At 40.4% G+C, this 19,154-nt stretch overlaps 1 protein-coding gene across 1 annotated transcript; it reads left to right on the top strand.

Moving 5' to 3' along the window:
* Positions 1-82: 82 nt before the first annotated feature.
* Positions 83-13,753, top strand: LOC108424740 (GTPase IMAP family member 8). Its single transcript, XM_017692945.2, has 6 exons — positions 83-1,806; positions 6,940-7,505; positions 9,006-9,336; positions 10,162-10,239; positions 10,384-10,658; positions 12,366-13,753. The coding sequence occupies exons 1-6, from the start codon at positions 1,611-1,613 to the stop codon at positions 13,209-13,211; spliced, it is 2,292 nt and encodes a 763-aa protein (XP_017548434.2). The 5' UTR covers positions 83-1,610; the 3' UTR covers positions 13,212-13,753.
* The last annotated feature ends 5,401 nt before the right edge of the window (positions 13,754-19,154 follow it).

Below are 19,154 nucleotides of genomic sequence, written 5' to 3'. Positions count from 1 at the left end.
GATAACCCCTCCAAATTAATTTGTGTAAAGGTTGAAGTTACTCAGCAGTTAAGCAATTAATAGTACTGTATAAATCCCATATGTCAAACACAAGACCAGGTCTGTGACACCAATCCTATTCAGCCTGCAAAATATTTACCTTTTTTATAGTGTAATATAATATTAATATATCACACAAGCAACAAACAACAAAATCCAACCAGTCCAAATTGCAGTTTAGCCAATATAAACACCTAACGTTTGCTCAGCAGCTCAGAAATAGAGCCCAAGTATTGATGAACTTGCAGGAGGGATGCCAGGGGGACATAGATTTTGAATACTTCAAGTATGCATGTAATATTTCAAGGTCTACTACAAGTGCCTGTATTTTACTGTTTCTAGTTTTTGCATATTTAGAATAAACAGTGATCAGTTTGGTTCATATCACAATGTTAATTAAAAATGAAACAAAACATCGTCGTTCTCTGGCCCATGGATTTCATGAGATTTTTAATATGGCCTTTTTAGTGGATGAGTTTGACACACCCGGTATAGAGGAAGGAACCTGATAGAGTATTGTCGTTGACATACAAGTCTCGAGATTACCCTCTATCAGAGTTACGCAGTAGTATGTAGAGAAGTCATGTTGAAGCTTGGATCTAATGATTCTGCTCAGAATGGAGAGTTTAGCGCCTTTTCATTTGTAATAAGTGTCATTTGAAATAAGTTTGGCTCAGTCTTCCTCCAGTCTTTTGGTTCTGTTTTAGAGCGCAGCAGTTCAGCTTCTTTTCCCTTCTCAGATTGAGAAGGAAGAATCTTTTAAAGCTTGTTTTCTCCACGTGGCTGTTGAGGCTTGTATTAATGGAGCTGGAGCTTTTTATGCGACTAATTGAGTAATAGGACTTCTGAGACTTGAATCTTTCATCCTGGGCTTTGACTTTAATTTTTGCTCTTCTGCTGTTTGAAGCATATTACACTGCTGTACATTTAGAGTGAAATGCTACTTTGAAAAGCCAATTTAGAAACATCCACACTCCAAAAAGTGATGTGTTAAATAACGACACACTGTGCCCACTTTCTGTCTCATATTGTTTTCTGGTTTAGCACATTCTGTGTTCAAAGTAACATAAATTGTGTTATCTCTAACTGGGCCTGGAAATCTTTCATCATGTTTTGTGTTAACTGATGTGTCCAAGTGGAGACAGAATGGGTTTTTATTTATTTATTTATTTTTACACGTGTGTTGCAGATGAGCTAGTGACATATTTTAGAGCATAAAGCCAAATTATGAAGCTTAGCGACGGTGTAAATTCGAGTTTTGGTCAAAGCTATTTTTTGTATTGAAGTGAGTTGGTGCTGTTTGGGACGCCACTAGTTTTCCATTATTGTTTGCCACATTAACATTTGTAGGGGAGGCATTCCATTAACATGAGCCTACTTGTCTCTAAAGACTGTGTTCAGGTAACCTGCAGGTTTGGTGGGCAAGGTGTGGCTGAACATCAGCAGTGTGATTCACACATGTGGATGGCAGTCTCACCTCCACCCACAACCAGAATGCATGGGAGGTGATGAGCAATAGTAGTTGTGAACACAATTGAGTGTGAGTGTATGTGTGTTTTGTAGGGAAGAGTATGCAGGAGGGTGGAGTTAACCTGCTAACTCACCGAGAGATTACAGAGAGAAAGAGAGAGCGGGAGGGAGGAGGGTTGACAGACAGGTGGAGAACTGAACCTGCTGACAGAGCTGACCTGACTGTGAGAAGAGAGAGGTGCACATTCAGACACTCTCCTCTGAAGGTTGAAGTCAGCATGGATTTCTCTGGTCAGGGTAAGTCAGATGATCTCAGCTGTTGACCTATTTAAATTGGATCAGTTTTTTTTCCACTGTTTGAGAACATATTTGATGTCAATCTTGTTCAGATCGTTTATTATATCCCACATTTTTCTTGCAATTAATGTTTTCTCCTGAAGTCCACTAGCTCATTTTTAACTCAATAACTCATTTATTAAGTTCTTATAGATTGTGATAGTGTGATAGGAGGACTGCAAACGTGGTCTGACAAGTGAGGGAGAACCAACACCAGGAGACTAAAGCTTACATGCAGTGATTCTAGTAAATCTTTGCAAAGAAGGCATTTATACTCAATATCAATATCCCATGCTTTGTTTGTCAATATTTCAACACAAAAGCAAATAATATTATGAATAAGAATAATATCATACATATTCAGCATATAGTTATATCAGTTTATTTCGCTCTTTCCATTGTGTTCCTAAAATAATTAATCTGATCTACAAATTGCTCTAATTAATGCTCTAATTTGCTCAGCATAATAGCCTAATGATGAAAAATCTGATCATAATTAGGAAATAAAAGGAAGGACTATTAATAACTGTTATGGCATAAGCAGGGGCATTCCTAGAGATTACTCAGGGATGGTCTGAGGGTATGCCCCTAAAATGTCTGTTCACTGTGAACTTTTGGAGCAGCAATAGGCAGAAAATGTATCAAAACGTGATCAAACTGGCACACAGTAGAGCCCACCTAGATGCCCCTGGACAGTTAAACACTGTAAAGAAAAGCTGAAAATTATTCCAGGAGAGGTTAGATCTTCTCTCATTCTGTTGTTTCTAAGAAATAAAATTTATTTTGGGATTAATTAAAGTTTTAAAATGTAATTGACAGCCACAATGGTTGATATTTGACTGTTCTTCTCATCTCATCTCAGCTATGTACTTATATTTGACAACAATCCAGTGCAAAATTATCTCATGTAAATTCAAAAAGGTGGATAGGACATTTTGGAGGCTTTGTTCCGACAGCAGCAATATATATATATATATATATATATATATATATATATATATATATATATATATATATACACGCACACACACACACTTTATACAAGTTAATCATCTATTTGTAACTTGGAGCCATTAGAATGAAAGCAGGCAAACACAGATAGATTTTATTGCTTATTCCAAACGTTTTGCTGGAATATCAATGCATTTTAGGTGTATTTATAGTCCATGTTTAAATTTATACTGAATGCACCATTTTCAACATTCTCATCATCACCTGCCTCCTGTTTTACATCAAGGTCACCATGGCGACAGACCATGTCTGAGAACAGACATTTCAGCAGTAATACACACATAAGAAAAGTTCACAGCTAATCAAGAAATAATGCTTATAGTAAAAGACACTGGGCGATACAGTGTAGGCTGAGCACTTGACTCTGTGCTGGGGCCTTTGTACGTTTCTCTGAATGGTTGATGGTAACAGTATCACCATGCAAGACCTCAATAAAGCTGAAGCAGTTAGATTGATTTTCTAAACTACGGAAAAGCATTCAGGTAAATAGTTAGATGGCACAACAGCCCAGCTGTAATAATGAAAGATGGCTATCCTGATAAGCTTCTTCACAAGGCCACATAGGTAAGCATCTACTGTCTGGATGTGGAAGTTCATTCCAGTGAAAGTCATGCAGTTGTGAGCTCGGTGCTGAATGCTGCTCGACAGGCCAGACTGGGTGTTTAACTTGAGAGTGTGTAGGAGGAAGAGATGTAGAATACAGCAGTTCTGTGTTTAAAATAAGGCGTGCACCCTGATATAATTACAAATCCTCAGACACCAGAGTGCAAATGAATGCATGTGGCCTGTAGTATCAGCAGTGTCCTATTTCATTCTTAAAAGCTGCTGTTCTTTTAACTAGGTACATTTTAAACAGGTAGCCTCTTAATGCCTCTTCACAGTGTCTATAAAATGCAAAATTCTGCCCGTTTTAGAGGTCGCTTGGTTGAGATATGCATTTTTCTTATCACTAATGTTACTTGAATGTATTTCTCTTGAAATGGAGATTTGCAAAACTGAACACTGTTTCAGTCTTATTACTCAGTAACTACACTGAATTATTCAAGTAACTATTATGAAACATCTGTACACTGTTAGAATTAAAGGTTCTGTGCAGGTACATTTTTCATTCATCAAGGTACAAACAATGTAAGTGTTCCCTCAAAAGTACAGCAGAGGTTTTAAAGTCCAATTGTGTACTTTAAATAAGTTTTTTCGAAGGTGAAAAGTACATATTTGTACATTTTCATAACCTAATGTTTGATAACAGAACAATAAAGTAAGGGCCTGGAGATGAGACGGGGTGAGTGGAGCCAGTACAGCTTAAAACAATATATAATTTCAATGGATTATGGTACAGTTATGTTCCCTGACTAAAGGTACTGAGACGTACCTTTGAGGGTCCCACCCCAGTGACATAAGTGTGTAAATTGGTCATGATCATAATTTTAGCTGACAGTTAATTGTCATAAAAATAATTGCAGTTGACAAGTTAATTGGCTCAAATAAACAAATATTACTTTCTGCTGCATTACAGTTAACAGTAAGACCCAGGTCATCTCAAGAAATGTGTTTTCATGCTGGAAAAACTGAATGTTTTCAGATTTAACAGGGATTTTCCATCATCACCATTACATATAAAAAACTCAGAAGACATGTAGGTTTCCTGGTAGGTTTAGATAGTAAATAGAATGGCTGAATTGTGCTCTTCACATCACAACCCTTGTTCCACCACAACTGTAAAGACAATAGATTTGTTTCTGTAAAATGAAATGAGAATTTCACAGACCACTCCGACCACTCTGAACGACTTTGTGGTCAAAACTAACAACTGTGTAAAAGAATTGTGATCAGCTGACGTAATTGTGATTGGGCAGTTATGTAGTAAATGACTGGCCTAAAAATAAGCTTGTGCAGAAATAGTTACTTTGAGTTCAAGTCTTGTTTGATGACATTTAGTGCTTGAGTTGCTTTTTGTTCAGACCTGGACCAGTTAATTATGACATTTGGTTTCCTGACTATGCCCAGTATGGGAGCACTATGGTTTTGCCAGCTGATCTGTGCTAATTGGGGTGGTTAAGAGCCTTTTTCAAGAGCACAACCAAGAATAACCAGGCAGTCCTGGGATTTAAGCTCACAACCTTCTGGTTTCTGTCTCAACTCACCTTCCACTAAGCTACTGGCCACTCCAATAGCTTGTTAAGTCATATGTCGCTGCTATCATATGCAATTCGATCCAAACTTTATTTACACAGTGCGTTCTACAACAAAAGTCAACCCAAAGCGGTTTTACAGAAAACCCAGGCCTGGAGCAACCAAGAGCAGCCAAAAACAACAGTGGCAAGAAAAACGCCCTAAGAGCAAGAGAACGAAACCTTGAGAAGAACCAAGACTCAAGAAAGGAGCCCGTCCTCTGGTTGACATGGGATAGCAAAACAGTAATACAACAAGAGCAACATGAATAGAGAATCAAAATACAATAAATAGACAATAGTGAATATAGAAAAAAACTGTCTGTTTACATTTACAGTTTACATTAACCAGTAATAACTGATGACTGCTGGTAGAAGCCTGATGACATGTTAATATGAAGACATGAAGAGCTATAGATTTAGGGAGGTTATCAATGTTTATGATCGAATAGTTCTAGTGTCCATGTGGGCACCGACAGAAGGGTGGATGGACATGCAGGAGCCTCCATGGTGGTCAAACTGGTTTGGATGGGCAAAGAAGCATCTAGACAATCCTGTTTTGGGTGACTGGTTCCATTGACTTACATTAAACGTAAATTAGATTTTTTCCTTCTACTGTAAAACTACCATTTTGAAGATACAAGGTTTTCTTTCAACAACAGTTACATGTAGTGTTATGAGTCCAAACAGTGGATGAGCTGTTAAAGAGCTAGAAGGTGGCAGAGACACAAGAACTTCCTGAAATACAGTGTAATTTCCTATAAATACCTTGTTACTTACTCCATCTGAAAACACACAATGGACCAATAGAAATGCTTATTGCACTTACACAATCTGTTAAGTAAAGAAGACGCAATGTTTTGTTGTGAATTAAAAAGTAAGACACACTGTTTTTACAACTGATTGCAACAACAGAAACTGGACTGACAGATGGTATCATGTTATCAAATCATCCCTCAGTGTTAGTCATTCTTAGGCAGAGGGAAGAATGAATGGAATCTACATCTCCATTCTCATGAGGTTCACTTTGTTTTACTTTCATGTGAAGTGTGTGGGCTTGAAAAGCATGTTTAAAAAAACATGATATCCTATCAGGTTTGAAGACACTTAGCTTTCAAATGTCTTATAAATAAGCTTGTTAACATGTTAAAGACTAACCAAGTTTATTTAGAGGGCATTTTAAATAGAATTAAATGTTTGTGAAAATAACCAGATCACACAGTGAAACTGCACACTATGTTGTTTTAACATAAAGGGCTCATTTTGTATATTTTATTTTTTGGCAACTTATAATGTTTGTGAGATGTTTTGTACCAAAACAGTCATAATTCATTTTATGAATGTTTGTCCTGAAGAAAATGCAGAGTGATTGTGAGGCTGAAGTGATTTAAGAACGGTAGTAGCTGTGGAATTCCAGGTGGTTGCTGAGGTGTTGGCAGGTGGTTGCTACAGTATTGCAGGTGGTTGCTAGGAGGTCGCAATTGTATCCAAAGTGGTTGCTGATGTGTTTTTAGATGGTTGCTATGATATTCCAGGGGGGTGCTAAGGTGTTGCAAGATGGTTGCTATGATATCCTAGGTGGTCGCTATGTGGCTGCTGTTATATTCCAAGTAGTTGCTAAGGTGTTGCTAGGCGGTTGCTATGGTATCCCATGTGGTTGCTACTTTTGATGCCAGCAGTTGCCATGATGTACCGGGTGTTTATTTATGTGTTGGTAGGGAGTTGTTAAGTGGTAGTTACATGTTGTTGAAAATGAATGAGAGTCTAGGAGAGGAACAAATGACACATGGAGGAATTTGGGTCAGTATGGCTGTTCAGTAGAGTTTGAGGACCTGTCCTTACCCACAGTAGTAAATTGCTAAATTGTAAATGCTTTATTGTCTCCTGTTCACTTTTCTCTTTTTCCATCTAGATACGTGCGAGAAGTGGCCTGGAAGCCATTCCGATGCACCAGAGCTGCGTCTGGTCCTGGTGGGCAACATTGGCTGTGGTAAAACCCTAACAGCGGACAATCTCCTGGGCCAGACCTCCTCATCTGTGGTCCTGAGCCCCTCCAAACTGTGTGAGGTGCGGCAGGGTGTGTCCGAGGGCCGCCGGCTGACGGTGGTGGAGACACCCCGCTGGTACTGGAGCGGTCAGGACCTTGAGTCCACCATCCAGAGAGAGACAGAGAGGGCGCTTAACCTGACTGCTCCTGGTCCGCACGCTTTCCTCATCCTAGTGCCTGTGGGAGAGTTCACAGAGATGGAGCAGCGGGTTCCTACCCAGCTAGAGCGCACGTTCGGGACAGGAGCACTTAGGCACACCATGGTGCTCCTGACCTGCGGAGATTACCTGCTGGGCCGGGACGTGGAACAGTACATAATGAAAGAGGAACCGCACCTGAAGGCCATGGTGGACAGCTGCGGAGGTCACTGGCACGTCATTAATAACCGCCGGCCACGGGACAGACAACAGGTCATCTCTTTGCTGGAGAAGGTGAGCAGAACACAAGCTTTTGCATTGATATTTATTTCATAGCTTTTATTATAGCATACATTCATTTTCTAATAGGATCATCAATTTTTCCACTCAGAAAATGTCAGGTGGTGCAAATCATTTCCTTTATTTAGATTTAATGAAAATGTGTCTTTGTACTTGGACACTTATATAAACTTGAGTTCTTGATCATTTTCTCAATATATGCGCAAGGGCTACTTACCATTCCATTGCACCATGCATATGCACAAATCATGCCAGGCTACTGTATTTAGAATTTTACATTAATTAATTGCCTTTTAAAAAAAGGTTTAGTTATTCTGTATATATAATTGGATGGCAGCATTGCAAAATAATGTGATATTTCATGTATTTGTTAAATTATTTAATTTGATTTGACCCTTATACACGTCATAAGTCTTATGGTGTTACTTATGTTATAACTAGTGATGGTTTGTACATTGTAATGACCACATTGGTAAAAATCTCGACCCTCACAAGTCATAAAAATATATATTGGAGGAACTATTTACATAATACTGGAATATGTATGATAAAACAGTGTATCACATGTTTTCTTGAGCTGAATTCACTTGCGTGAATGTTTTAAAACGGGCAACGACTACAATGCTGTAAATGATGCTATGCTGATATTAGGCTTATGGTATTGCAGACGTTAGTTTATTTTTACATGCTAATGGAAGCGTCATGTTATATGATAATAACAGGCTTTATATGGTAACAGCATGCTTATACTAATTACAGTGATCATTTATCTACACACCAGTGACAGCAGTAATTTCTAACAGGCATCCAGTATAGACAAATGGGACTGCAAATGCATTAACCTTTTTTTCTTATGCAGTGCATCAAAGGCTGTTTTATCACTCATAGCACCTCCTTGTGGATGATCTTCAGCCTGTTGAACTTATATGAGTGAGCGAGTTACAAGCCAGGCCTATGAGGTGGTTTGTTTCTATAAAACGTTTTAATAAAAAATAAGTCCCCACTGTGTAATGCAAAACTAGCATATTTCTCACTAAACACAGTCATACTTACTTCATTCATACATATTTGTGCATCTGAATCCCTGTTATCAAGGTAGCAAAAATCTGATGGTCACTGTAGCTTCTACTACACGCTTGGAAAGGGAGGGTTAAGGAAAGGTATTCAGTTGTTTGCAAGCTGCAATCTCACCACTAGATGCCACCAAATCGTACACCATGCACCTTTAAATAATCACACAATTACCTCAAATCATGCCAAGTTGCTGAGTAATTTCAAATAGACTTGCTTATGTGATAACTGACACTATATGACACTGTTATCTATAAAAATAGACAAAATTATGTACACAAAGCTAAAAACAGTTGTATCAATCATATTGACGCCTTAATTTTTCCATTTTTGTAGAGAACAGTCGCTCTGCTGTCGCTTTAAACCTGCGCTGTGCATTTCATCATGATGGAAGTCTTTTAAAAATGTCTCTCATTCTCCCAGGTGGAGCAGCTGGTACAAAGTAACAGGGGCTGCTACCTGCAGAGCGCCCTCCAGAGGGAGGTGGAGGCACGCGTCAGGGAGAAGGAGCGTGAGCTCCAGAGGAGATACAGCCTCAGAGAGGAGGAGAGATTAGAGATGACCCCCCATGCACTGGCACAGCCACCACAGAAAGGGGGGATTGGGGTATTTAGAAGCCAAAGCAGAGAAGAGGTTAAGGAGAAAGTGACTTCGCAGCAGCTGCCTAATGGGCTTTATTCACAGCCGTCACCGGGGCAGCAGGAGACAGCCACTGGACCCATGCAGAAGAGCTCCAGTTTCAAGCTGAATAAAGGTACCTCAGCTGAAACTGAGTTTGTAATTTACAGATTACACACATTAGGCTTGAGTTTTCAGAGGAATTCTCCACTGAAAAGTTTGTTTCATTTTATTTAACCCTTTAAACCTCAGAAGTGAGCCCACACTTTAGCTCTCATGCATAGTAGATAATGAAAAATTTTTATAGTATCCAAAATCTTAAGGTTGCAGAGAAATTCCACTGATTTTTCAACATTTCTGCACAATTAAATTGTTAAGACATGAAAAAAGGCATTCAGAGTGGTTTATGTGAAATGCTCTGTTTTGTCAGTATTGTTCACAGTGGTGGTGAAAAGGAACCAAATGTCTGAAGAGTTTAATGCCTCTAAAAGCTCCCTCTCAGAAAGACATTACATGAATTGGTTACAGATATGTTTCATGACACCTTAATGACACATTACATTGTTTTAACATAGTTTTGAGAGAAAGTTTTGGCCTAAAATGTATTTTTTAAATACAGAGAGGTACTTGCAGGGAGTTGTAAGGTAGAAAAGTTCCATATTTTTTCCAAATGTATCACTATTTTACCATCATCAACATTACCTATAAAAATCAGCCACAATCACCACATTGTGAACAGTGAATACATTGTGCTGTGGACATTGTGACACCTGGTTCCTGTCACCACCACACTGAATAATTCTGTCATTTTACATCTCATTTGAATTATACATAAAATTTTAAAAATCTGTGTTATATTCCCCTGTAATAAATAAAGAAAATGCCTGCATGTTGAGGCTTTTAAGGCCTTGTAAATCTGGATAGTCTGTTCTGAATATTTCAGTGTTTTTTCCACCACTAGAGGGAGCCATTCTCAGTCAGATGTCTGAGAAGACAGAGGCCAGCATCAGTCGGAGCAACCAGAGCTTCAGAAACACCAGTGAGTCACCTGCTGTAGATGCTGTACATTTTATTTGAGAACTATTTGTTCACTTTTTCACTCTTTTGCACTCGAATCTCATAGAAGAATCAGGGCTGAGCAATGAATTCTATTAGAACTCAATCACGTTCTCTCTTTTCCTAGTCCGTCATCGCATTGCATCCTCGGGTGACCCCAGCTCCCCTGCAGTCACAGTCTCATCATCATCCTCAGCTGTTGTAACTTCTTCCTCTTCCTCATTGGGCAGTAACTCCTCAGCTTCAGACCTGAGGTTGGTTCTGCTGGGCCAGACTGGTTCTGGGAAGAGCACTGCTGGGAATGCCATCTTGGGCAGAGAGGAGTTTAAAGTGCGTAGGAAATTGACTGGTGCAACAACACAGCAGCTTGCACGAGGAACAGCTGTAGTTGGACACAAACAGGTCAGTAGTCTATGCTTGCTGCTTCATTACACATTAATACTGTATTACAGATTAATACTGTAGCATCAGCGCAGAAGAAGACCCGTCTGCTGTTTCTTTTCAAGGAAAATGCTCTTTATTGAAAGAGAAAGGGATCTAACTCACAAGTCAGCTCATCAGCTTTCTGTAACATGTCAAAAACTTATGAAGGTTAGGATTAGGTTCTGGGTTGATAATAAGGTTATAGGGTTAGTTATTAGGGCCCGGGTTAGGGTTAGGTTCTAGGCGAGGTTGGGTAAGGTTAGGTTTTGTGTAATCGACGTAACATGTTAACAATACATCTACTTAATATTAGTAATGTATCAACAGAACACCTACAAAATATTTACTTCAGTGTATTCAGATGCTTCATTACTGCTACTTCACTGATATGTTGTTGATGTGTTATCTATTAAGAGTTTATTAATCACCTACAAAGGACCCCTCCACATGTAGTGTTACCTTAAATTTTGACTAGATAATGGATGAGGAAAGGTGCACAGCATTCTGGGAGTCTTCTGTGTACTCCTCTCTGCCCTCTCACCTGGCCCAAAGTCCTATGTCATGGGACAACCCTCAAATAAAGAAGAACATTATTTCATTAACAGGCTGCTAGCGCTGCTCTGTTGGTGCCAGTCTGCAGTGATAGCAGAGGAGAGTAAAGTTCAGCAACCTCACACCTGGCTTTAGACCATAATTTACATTTACGGCATTTGGCAGATGCTCTTATGCAGAGTGACTTACAATTTGATCATTTTACACAGGTAGGCCAAGGTGGTGTTAGGAGTCTGGCCCAAGGACTCTTATTGATATAGTGTAGGGTGTTTACCCTGGTGGGGGACTGAACCCCAGTCTACAGCGTAGAAGGCAGAGGTGTTAACCACTACACTATAACAACCATTGTTGGTACATTGAAATGACACTAAAATACAATGTCTATAATAATTTTTAACAGAGAAAATGCTCACATTTGTGGGTTTCTGTGGTCACTTGCTCAGCCATCTTGCTGGTTTTTCTTTTTTTCTCATAAATTTGGATTGTGACTCTGAAAAAACTCTGTTTAGAGGGCCATGTAGCCCTTGTACTTCCGACCTCTCTATCTCAACAAAGATTTGGACACCCTAACCCTAGGGGTGAACATCCAAAACCGAGGGTTAGGGCTAAGTGTTGTGGGCGAGGGGTGAGCTAGAATTAGGCCTAAATATGCTCACTTGGATGCGGGCTGTGAAATCACTGGGGGTCAAATGTGCAATCTTGATGTTGTTGTGCGAAGTAATCGAGGAGGATATTCTTGTGTTTGCAGACGAATGTTTCTGCACTGACCTGCCCCTTAGTGGATATAACATTTATTTCTCCAGACAGACAAAAGATACAAGAAATACTAAAGTTTAAACACTCCTGGTCAAATGACAAGGAACAGACTTAACTATGATATTTCTCTGGAAATTGTCATGCACTTTCTCCCTAAACCTTTGCATGGGCTTTATTTAATGTTGTAGTTTCTACTGTGACTGTGCATTAAAATGTGCAGAAATGTGTTTTCAGTAGAGGATGTGTTGATTTACTTTCACTTAAAAAATCAGTGTAGGCCCACATACAGACCCTTGAGGGGTTAATATCCAATGAAATAATCAACAATGTAATCAGAAATTGGTTTGTAAGCAGTTTTTTGTTTACTGCTGGTTGCAGGTGGCAGTGGTGGACACTCCGGACTGGTTCTGGTCCGGCTGTTCTCCAGGAGAGCTGAAGGCCCATCAGTCATCCTGCACAGCACTATGCAGCCCAGGCCCACATGCCTTCCTGCTATGTGTGCCTGTTACTCATCCTGGTCACTCCATCCTGCATGGCCTGGCTGCTATAGAGGACGCCTTTGGCTCTGAGGCCCTCCTAAAACGGACCCTGGTCCTTTTCACTTACTCAGACCTTCTAGGAGGAGGAGGAGTGGAGGAATATATTGCAAAGAAGCGGCCCGAGATGCTGGAGCTGGTGGAAAAGTGTGGCGATCGCTACCATGTACTACAGCACGGGAAGACAGGAGGAAGACAACAAGGGAAAGTGGAGGAGCTCCTGGAGAAGGTGGAGCAGTTGGTGAAGGAAACTGGAGGGGGTTGCTACAGCATCCAGCAGCAGCCTGAACACACGAAGAAACAAGAGGACATCGCCAGAGAGAGAACGACACCATTAGGCAGAGAAAGAGGAGAAAAACAGCTGGATGAGACAGACCGAGCCATCTCAACCATGCTTCACTCTCTGAAAGAGGAAGATGAGGATGAAGAAGAGGTGAAGAAAAGTGTGAAACCGGAGGAAACTGTGACCTCATCTTCCTCTCGGCTTGGCTCCATCCTTCGCTTTGTGGGAGGGAAGGTCGGAGCAGGTGCCAAGCGTGTACCGAAGCTGGTAGCTGGAGGAGCGCTGCTAGGGGGAGTAATGGGACTGTTTTTTGGAGGACCTCTGGGGGGTGCTGTGGGTGCTACAGCAGGATCTGTAGCTGCTGAGGTGGGAAGAAGAAAATATGGCAAAAGCAAAACAGACTGAAGCGCGGTGTTCCAAATCTCAGTGTTCCCTACTCGCTCTTCCTAAGTTGGAATATCAGGACCATTGTATAAAACACTGTTACAAAGAACAGAACTGAACTCAAACTAATTTCCTAGCATGCTGGCAAAATCCTATACCAACATAATGTAACTTTGTGCTCAACATTTGTTAAAATGTGCAAATTTAAAGTGTAATTTTCCTTTTAAAACCTGTTTATATCCAGTGGTGAACCATAAATATTAGAGCTATCACTGTCAAATGAGCCACCAATGTTTAAAAAAGCACTAACAATTTTCATCAGTGCTGTTTTCTGCTAGCACACTATGGGATTTCTAGTGGCTAATGCGAGTGCATGTGAATTTTTTTTTTGGCCATTCAAGATAAAACATGGACATTTGAAGCTTGTAAAAGTCTTTGTAGCTTTTATTGAACCTTGTAACAGTAACCGTTTCTGCTAATGCTAATAGCATGTTAGGACTAAGCTAATGCTGGTGCAAATAAATATTTTTTGGCTGTTTAGGATTAAATGATTTTGTTGAAAACATTGTTGCTAAATGTTGTTGCTCACTGTGCTAAAGTTTCCACTAAACTAATTTACAAAGAAAGAAATGGGCTGTAAATTGGACTGTGAGTGGAAAAAAGTGATGAAAAGTGATGTTTTGTATAACACTTTGCTTAAACACCAGTGAGCTGCCTGGAAAACGCTCTGCAAAAAGCGAGTGGGTCACCAGCTTTGCCATCAGTGGGCCAACAGTGGCCCACTACCATCTTGTTATCTGGGTATTTTCAAATGCATGTAGATAGATGCAATTGATTTTTGTACAAAACAGAGATAATAGAGTCATAATAGATGGTTTTTCACATACTTCCCAAAGCCTCATTTGCTGGTTTGTTACAGAACGCTGTACTGTACATCCTCTCTACTGGACAGTGCTGCCATTTAGCTGAGATCTCAACTCAGCATAAACATTTTCAAAAAAATGTCCTGGGTTTGAAATGAAACAGTCAGTGCGATCTGTTTCCAGTCTAGCCAAACAAGAGTTTTGCATCATCTTTATTGCATTATTTGACTGGACAAAATGAGGAAGAACATTTCTCAGCAGAGTTTCACTTTATCAAACCGAGAAATGTGCTTTCATGACACTTGGCTTGAGTTTACTGGAAGTCCAGGGTTATGTCCAAAACTATAACCTACTCACTTTGTAGTGCAGTGCTGTTAGAGCCTGCTGATTCGTAGTCTCTCTGAAAACATGTGGCACATGTGGTACAAAGTCTGAGAAGATGATATATAGTTTTAAAGAGCCCATATTGCATATTTCTCATTTTTCATTTATTTTCCATGTTCTTCAAACATGTGTGTGGTTTTACAAACCCAAAACAGTCATCATTCATTTTTCTAATTTCTTTATACATTTAATTTTTTTACATACTACATCAGACTCTTTTAGTTTATTAAAAGCAAGGAAAAGTCAGTTTTCCAAAACAGAGACCCTTTAAACAATAATCTTGGCTACCTAAAACTTTTGCATGGTATTTCAGTGGACAATATCTAGTGCACTCTTACAATCCCACAATGCACTGCCCTATATAGCATACAAATAATAGGAGAGATGAAATATGTGTCTAATAAAAAGTCATTTATATTTAGCCAAAGCTGCACAACTAATATTTAGTGCACTATTTGGGTGTAGAAAGCCATAGTTTAATGACCTATGCAGTGCACTATATAGGGAGTAGGGTTCCACTCGAGATTCGGCCATTGTTTACTTAATGCTCCACCTACAAATGTGGTCATTCATAGCAAATGTTGGGACAAAACCTTATGCATCCGAGTGAGAAATTGTAGTGCACTCAGTTTATCAAAATGTGGGAATTAGTCACATTGGACAGCTGAAAGGTTTGTTTAGAGTCACTACATGATATTGAGATTCCCATTGAAAATGCTGCACTACAGAGCACCACATAGAGTTTACCACCATGTTAACTTTAGCTTGACCACAGGACAAAACAAAACAAGTACATTCTATTTATTCTTATATAGCAGTAAACAAAGAGGAGTCCTCAGGGCCTTCAGAGAGGCCTAATGATTTCAGTGAACTAAACGAATACTAAACTTTAGTTTATGTTTAATTAATACAGTCATCTTGCTTGTTAATATTTAGTATTATACTAATGCTCTTATTTTTTGTTAAGTTTTGGTTGGAAACAAAAAGTTTAAAACTTTGAAATGCCCAAGTGAAAACTGTCCGATCTGATTTTTTTCTCCGCAGTATCTACATAGAAACAGCCTAGTGAGCTCTCCTATTGGTTAGGAGTTCAGGAGCTGAACTGAAGGCCTTAACTACTTTAGGCTTTAACTACTTAAAGACTTTAACTACAAGCATAATTAGAAAATGATAGAATCCACCCATCATTTCTGGATCATTCAGGTCATCTGGAAATTCACAGCCTGCAAGTATGAGTTGCTGATCTAAACTGTTCATCATCAGCAGCTCTTTGCCAGTATTCTTTTCTGAGTCACTGTGAAACTGATACACGGCCTGCTTTTTACTATTAAGTTATTTCTCCTAATTTACAAGTAAAATTAAGTTGGTGCAGCTCTGCTGCTCTGTTAAGAGCAGAAGTAATTTGGACAGACATGCAGGGTTCCCACATTCCTGGAAAAGCAGTCGAATTTTAACATCTTTGTTTCCCGGCTCAGAGAGCTCATGGATTTTTGTAAATAAAAAGCTTACATGTAGTTTCTTTTCTCTGGTGAGAGATTATTTCTGTAGTACTTGAGCTACATGATATGAAAGTTCTATCTTGTAGCACTTTCACAGTGACTCAGTAGAGAGGTCTGGTAAAAAGTGACCACCACTGTTTTCCATTTCTAACAACACACTGAATGGGCTGCTACTTATACTCGCTGTCAGTGACATACTGTGTAGGACTTCCAGAAGGACTAGAGTGACCATTTTTTGCGAAGCTTTGGTCCTGTCTACTGTAAATCCAAATGGGATTGCTTGATTCCTCTGTCACTTTGTAGTTGTGAAGTCCGAACTAATAGGAGAGCTCGCTGGAATTTTTAAACACTGTCCACTCTATCAGACATTTCTACTTTGTAGGTCCACCTTGTAGATGTAAAGATAGCTCATCTGTTGCTGCACAGTTTGTGCTGGTCATACTCTAGTCCTTCATTAGTGGTCACAGGACGCTGTTTCTCTTGTATTTTTGGTTGGACTATTCTCAGTCTAGTAGTGACACAGAGGTGTTTAAAAACTCCAACAGCTCTGCTGTGTCTGATCTACTCGTACCAGTGCAACACACACTAACACACCGGCACCTCTATGTCAGTGTGACTGCAGTGGTGAGAATGATCCGCCACCCAAAATGGGGTCCTGACCATTGAAGAACAAGGTAATAAAGTATGCAGAGGAACAGGTGGACAGTCTGTAATTGCAGATCTACAATGTGCTCCTTTATGGTAATCGGAGCTGATGAAATGGACAATGGCCAGTCAGTGTATTTCTGTTGTAGATACTGTGACCCCTGGTTCCAATCACCATCACCTAAAGACATTGGTTAGTTGGTAAGACCCTATACCAATGATACCATTTAACATTAAACCGCTCTAAAAAAAAATGTGGAATTCCCCTTTAAGCTTAGCCATGGAATTTTTAAAATGGGTCTTTGAGGAAACATTGAAAACTTTTGGAACTTTGCCTCTGAAAAGCTGTGGGAACCCTGTTAAAGTCAATTATGTCTTGATAACATTGCACTGCAAAGCTGTTGTGCAGGATTGAACTTATTAAACACAAGCCTTTGACCTCGGACACTTTGTAATGTTTGTTATGAACTGTTTGTAATTTTCCAGTGTAGCACTATTTAGTGTGTGTAGCTCTCTGTGGCGTGTGACCCTGGCCAGAGGAAGTGCTCCGTGTCATCAGGGATGTCGTAACTGCGGTAACCACAGCAGGAATGATGAAATGTAGCAGGTGGCCCTGAGCCGTGCCAGAACCGAGGGTGTGGTGCCCACAATCCTTTGCTCCGGGGCACGGAGGGCAACAGTGGTGGTGGTGGTGGGGTGGTGGTGTTGGTTATCTCTGTCACACAGACCACTCTATTGCCCCACATGGCCGCCTAGGGCCTCCCGTATCAAAGCCCTGACTCAGCGGGGTACATACTATCCCCCACAGTGTTACTCAATCACTGGATGGAGTCTATACAAACAGCCTCACTAGAGACACTCGTCCCATCTGAAAGAGGTCCAAAAACATCTCCCCTGTCACGTCGAATACAATTCCTTAGAAAACGATTCATGAAATCTCTGATTTTACTGTGATTCAGTTTGATTATGCTTCAGGAGATAACATTGTCCCCATCTCACATCAGGAAATATGTGAAAATTGATTAAAAGCTAACTCCTAACAACCACCTGGAAGACCTGGTTTACACCAACACGTCCCCATCAGATAAACAGCATTTAAAGCTTTCATCTTTGAGAGAGAGGAGAAAATCAAGCTGCTTCAGATCTGAAAACATCCACAGGTGTTTGTGTCCATCCTTCCACTGTGAGAAGACGACTCAGCGCTATGGGTCTGAAAGGATGTGTAGCTGTTCAAGAAGCTCTAATTGAGAAAAGGAGACGGACGCATCAAACTAAGAAACAGAATAATGGACTGGATACCCCAGAGTGCAGACCTCAGCATCACTGAATGTGTTTGGGATTTTTTGAGAAGCAGAAAATACAACCATCTTCTAAGACTGAACTTGTGGAATGGGGAAAAATCTTTGAGAAACTGAAAACAAGTCTTTTAATTAAAATGGAAGCTGTAATAAAAGCAAATAGCAGACAAGTTTTCCTGATGTTGAAAAATGATCTTAGACTTAACGGCTGTTTTGACCAGAAACTGAGTACATGAAGAGTTGTCTCTGGCATTCTCAGAGTATTGAAGACAACACAAACAATAAGTCCTTCTTTTGCGTTTTTACATTGCCAGGAGCCTAAGATTTTTGCACATACTTTTTGGAGTATTATTATAATAGATTGTAACAAAAACAGTTGAATTGCCAGCCTAAGACACATTTTTACATCCCTAATCTACACGACACCATTCCGGGGCTGGCAGAGTTGCCAAACAGAGGCTGAGGCTTCTTGCGGCCTGTTATTCAGACCAGTATTACAAGCTTATGCAAGTTTCCCTTCCTGTTGTGCCGTGTGGGACGTGGGGGGCGTATGTGTACGTGAAAGCGCTTGGTGGTGATTTTGGCAGCTTTTTTTTTTATATCTCTACTTTTTCACAAGTGTGTTCCCATCGCTGATCTGTGTCAGGAAGCGGGCTGGCCGCTGATGAGACAGCACCAACCGAAGCCACTTCCTGGACACCTGATAGAGTGGAAGGAGGGGGCTGCTGGTCCGGGACAAGAGTGCAGACCCCTGATCCTCACACACTCGGCTGTCCTGAGCTCCCAGGGCTCCTGCCCCCAGCCGTGACCCCCAGTGCCCCCATCACAGCTGCAGTGGGAAAATACGCTCTCACTCGGCCTCCAAAGCCAGGCAGCGCCCGTCCATTTTTTCCAGCACTGTGCGATTCTCACGGTACTGTCATGGATAAACTATGTCCGGTTACAGGACGCCGTCTAGTGATTTTATTTCCCCCTCCTCTTCTGCCGAGCTCCCGTTGCTAATGGCTTTGTTATTTCTGCGCTTTGTGTTACATTTGGCAGTTTGCTATGATGAATCTTTCATCCAATCACTGAGCACCCAGGGCGTGTCCTGTTCCCCAACACAACTGCAAATACACCACAGTGACAAAGATGACTGTGCTTGTGATGTTTATACTGCAGTTTTGCTGGTGCCACCAGTTCAAGTTTCTATCCCTTTACATGCTTCTGACCCACAAATGTTAATTTTGCTTTTATTTAAGAAAATGGTGATATTCTAGCCAAGTAGCTGTAGAT

Source organism: Pygocentrus nattereri, chromosome 30 (genome assembly GCF_015220715.1).
Source record: "Pygocentrus nattereri isolate fPygNat1 chromosome 30, fPygNat1.pri, whole genome shotgun sequence".
NCBI lineage: Eukaryota > Metazoa > Chordata > Actinopteri > Characiformes > Serrasalmidae > Pygocentrus > Pygocentrus nattereri.
The sequence above is the reverse complement of the archived record's forward strand: the minus strand, read 5'-3'. Positions and strand labels throughout refer to the sequence as shown.

Bases quoted from the DNA above. Each gene is read 5' to 3' on its own strand.
- LOC108424740 (XM_017692945.2), top strand. From the start codon at position 1,611: ATGCAGGAGGGTGGAGTTAACCTGCTAACTCACCGAGAGATTACAGAG. The intron at 7,506-9,005 runs GTGAGCAGAACA...TCATTCTCCCAG, and splicing joins TCATCTCTTTGCTGGAGAAG to GTGGAGCAGCTGGTACAAAG. The intron at 9,337-10,161 runs GTACCTCAGCTG...TTCCACCACTAG, and splicing joins CAGTTTCAAGCTGAATAAAG to AGGGAGCCATTCTCAGTCAG.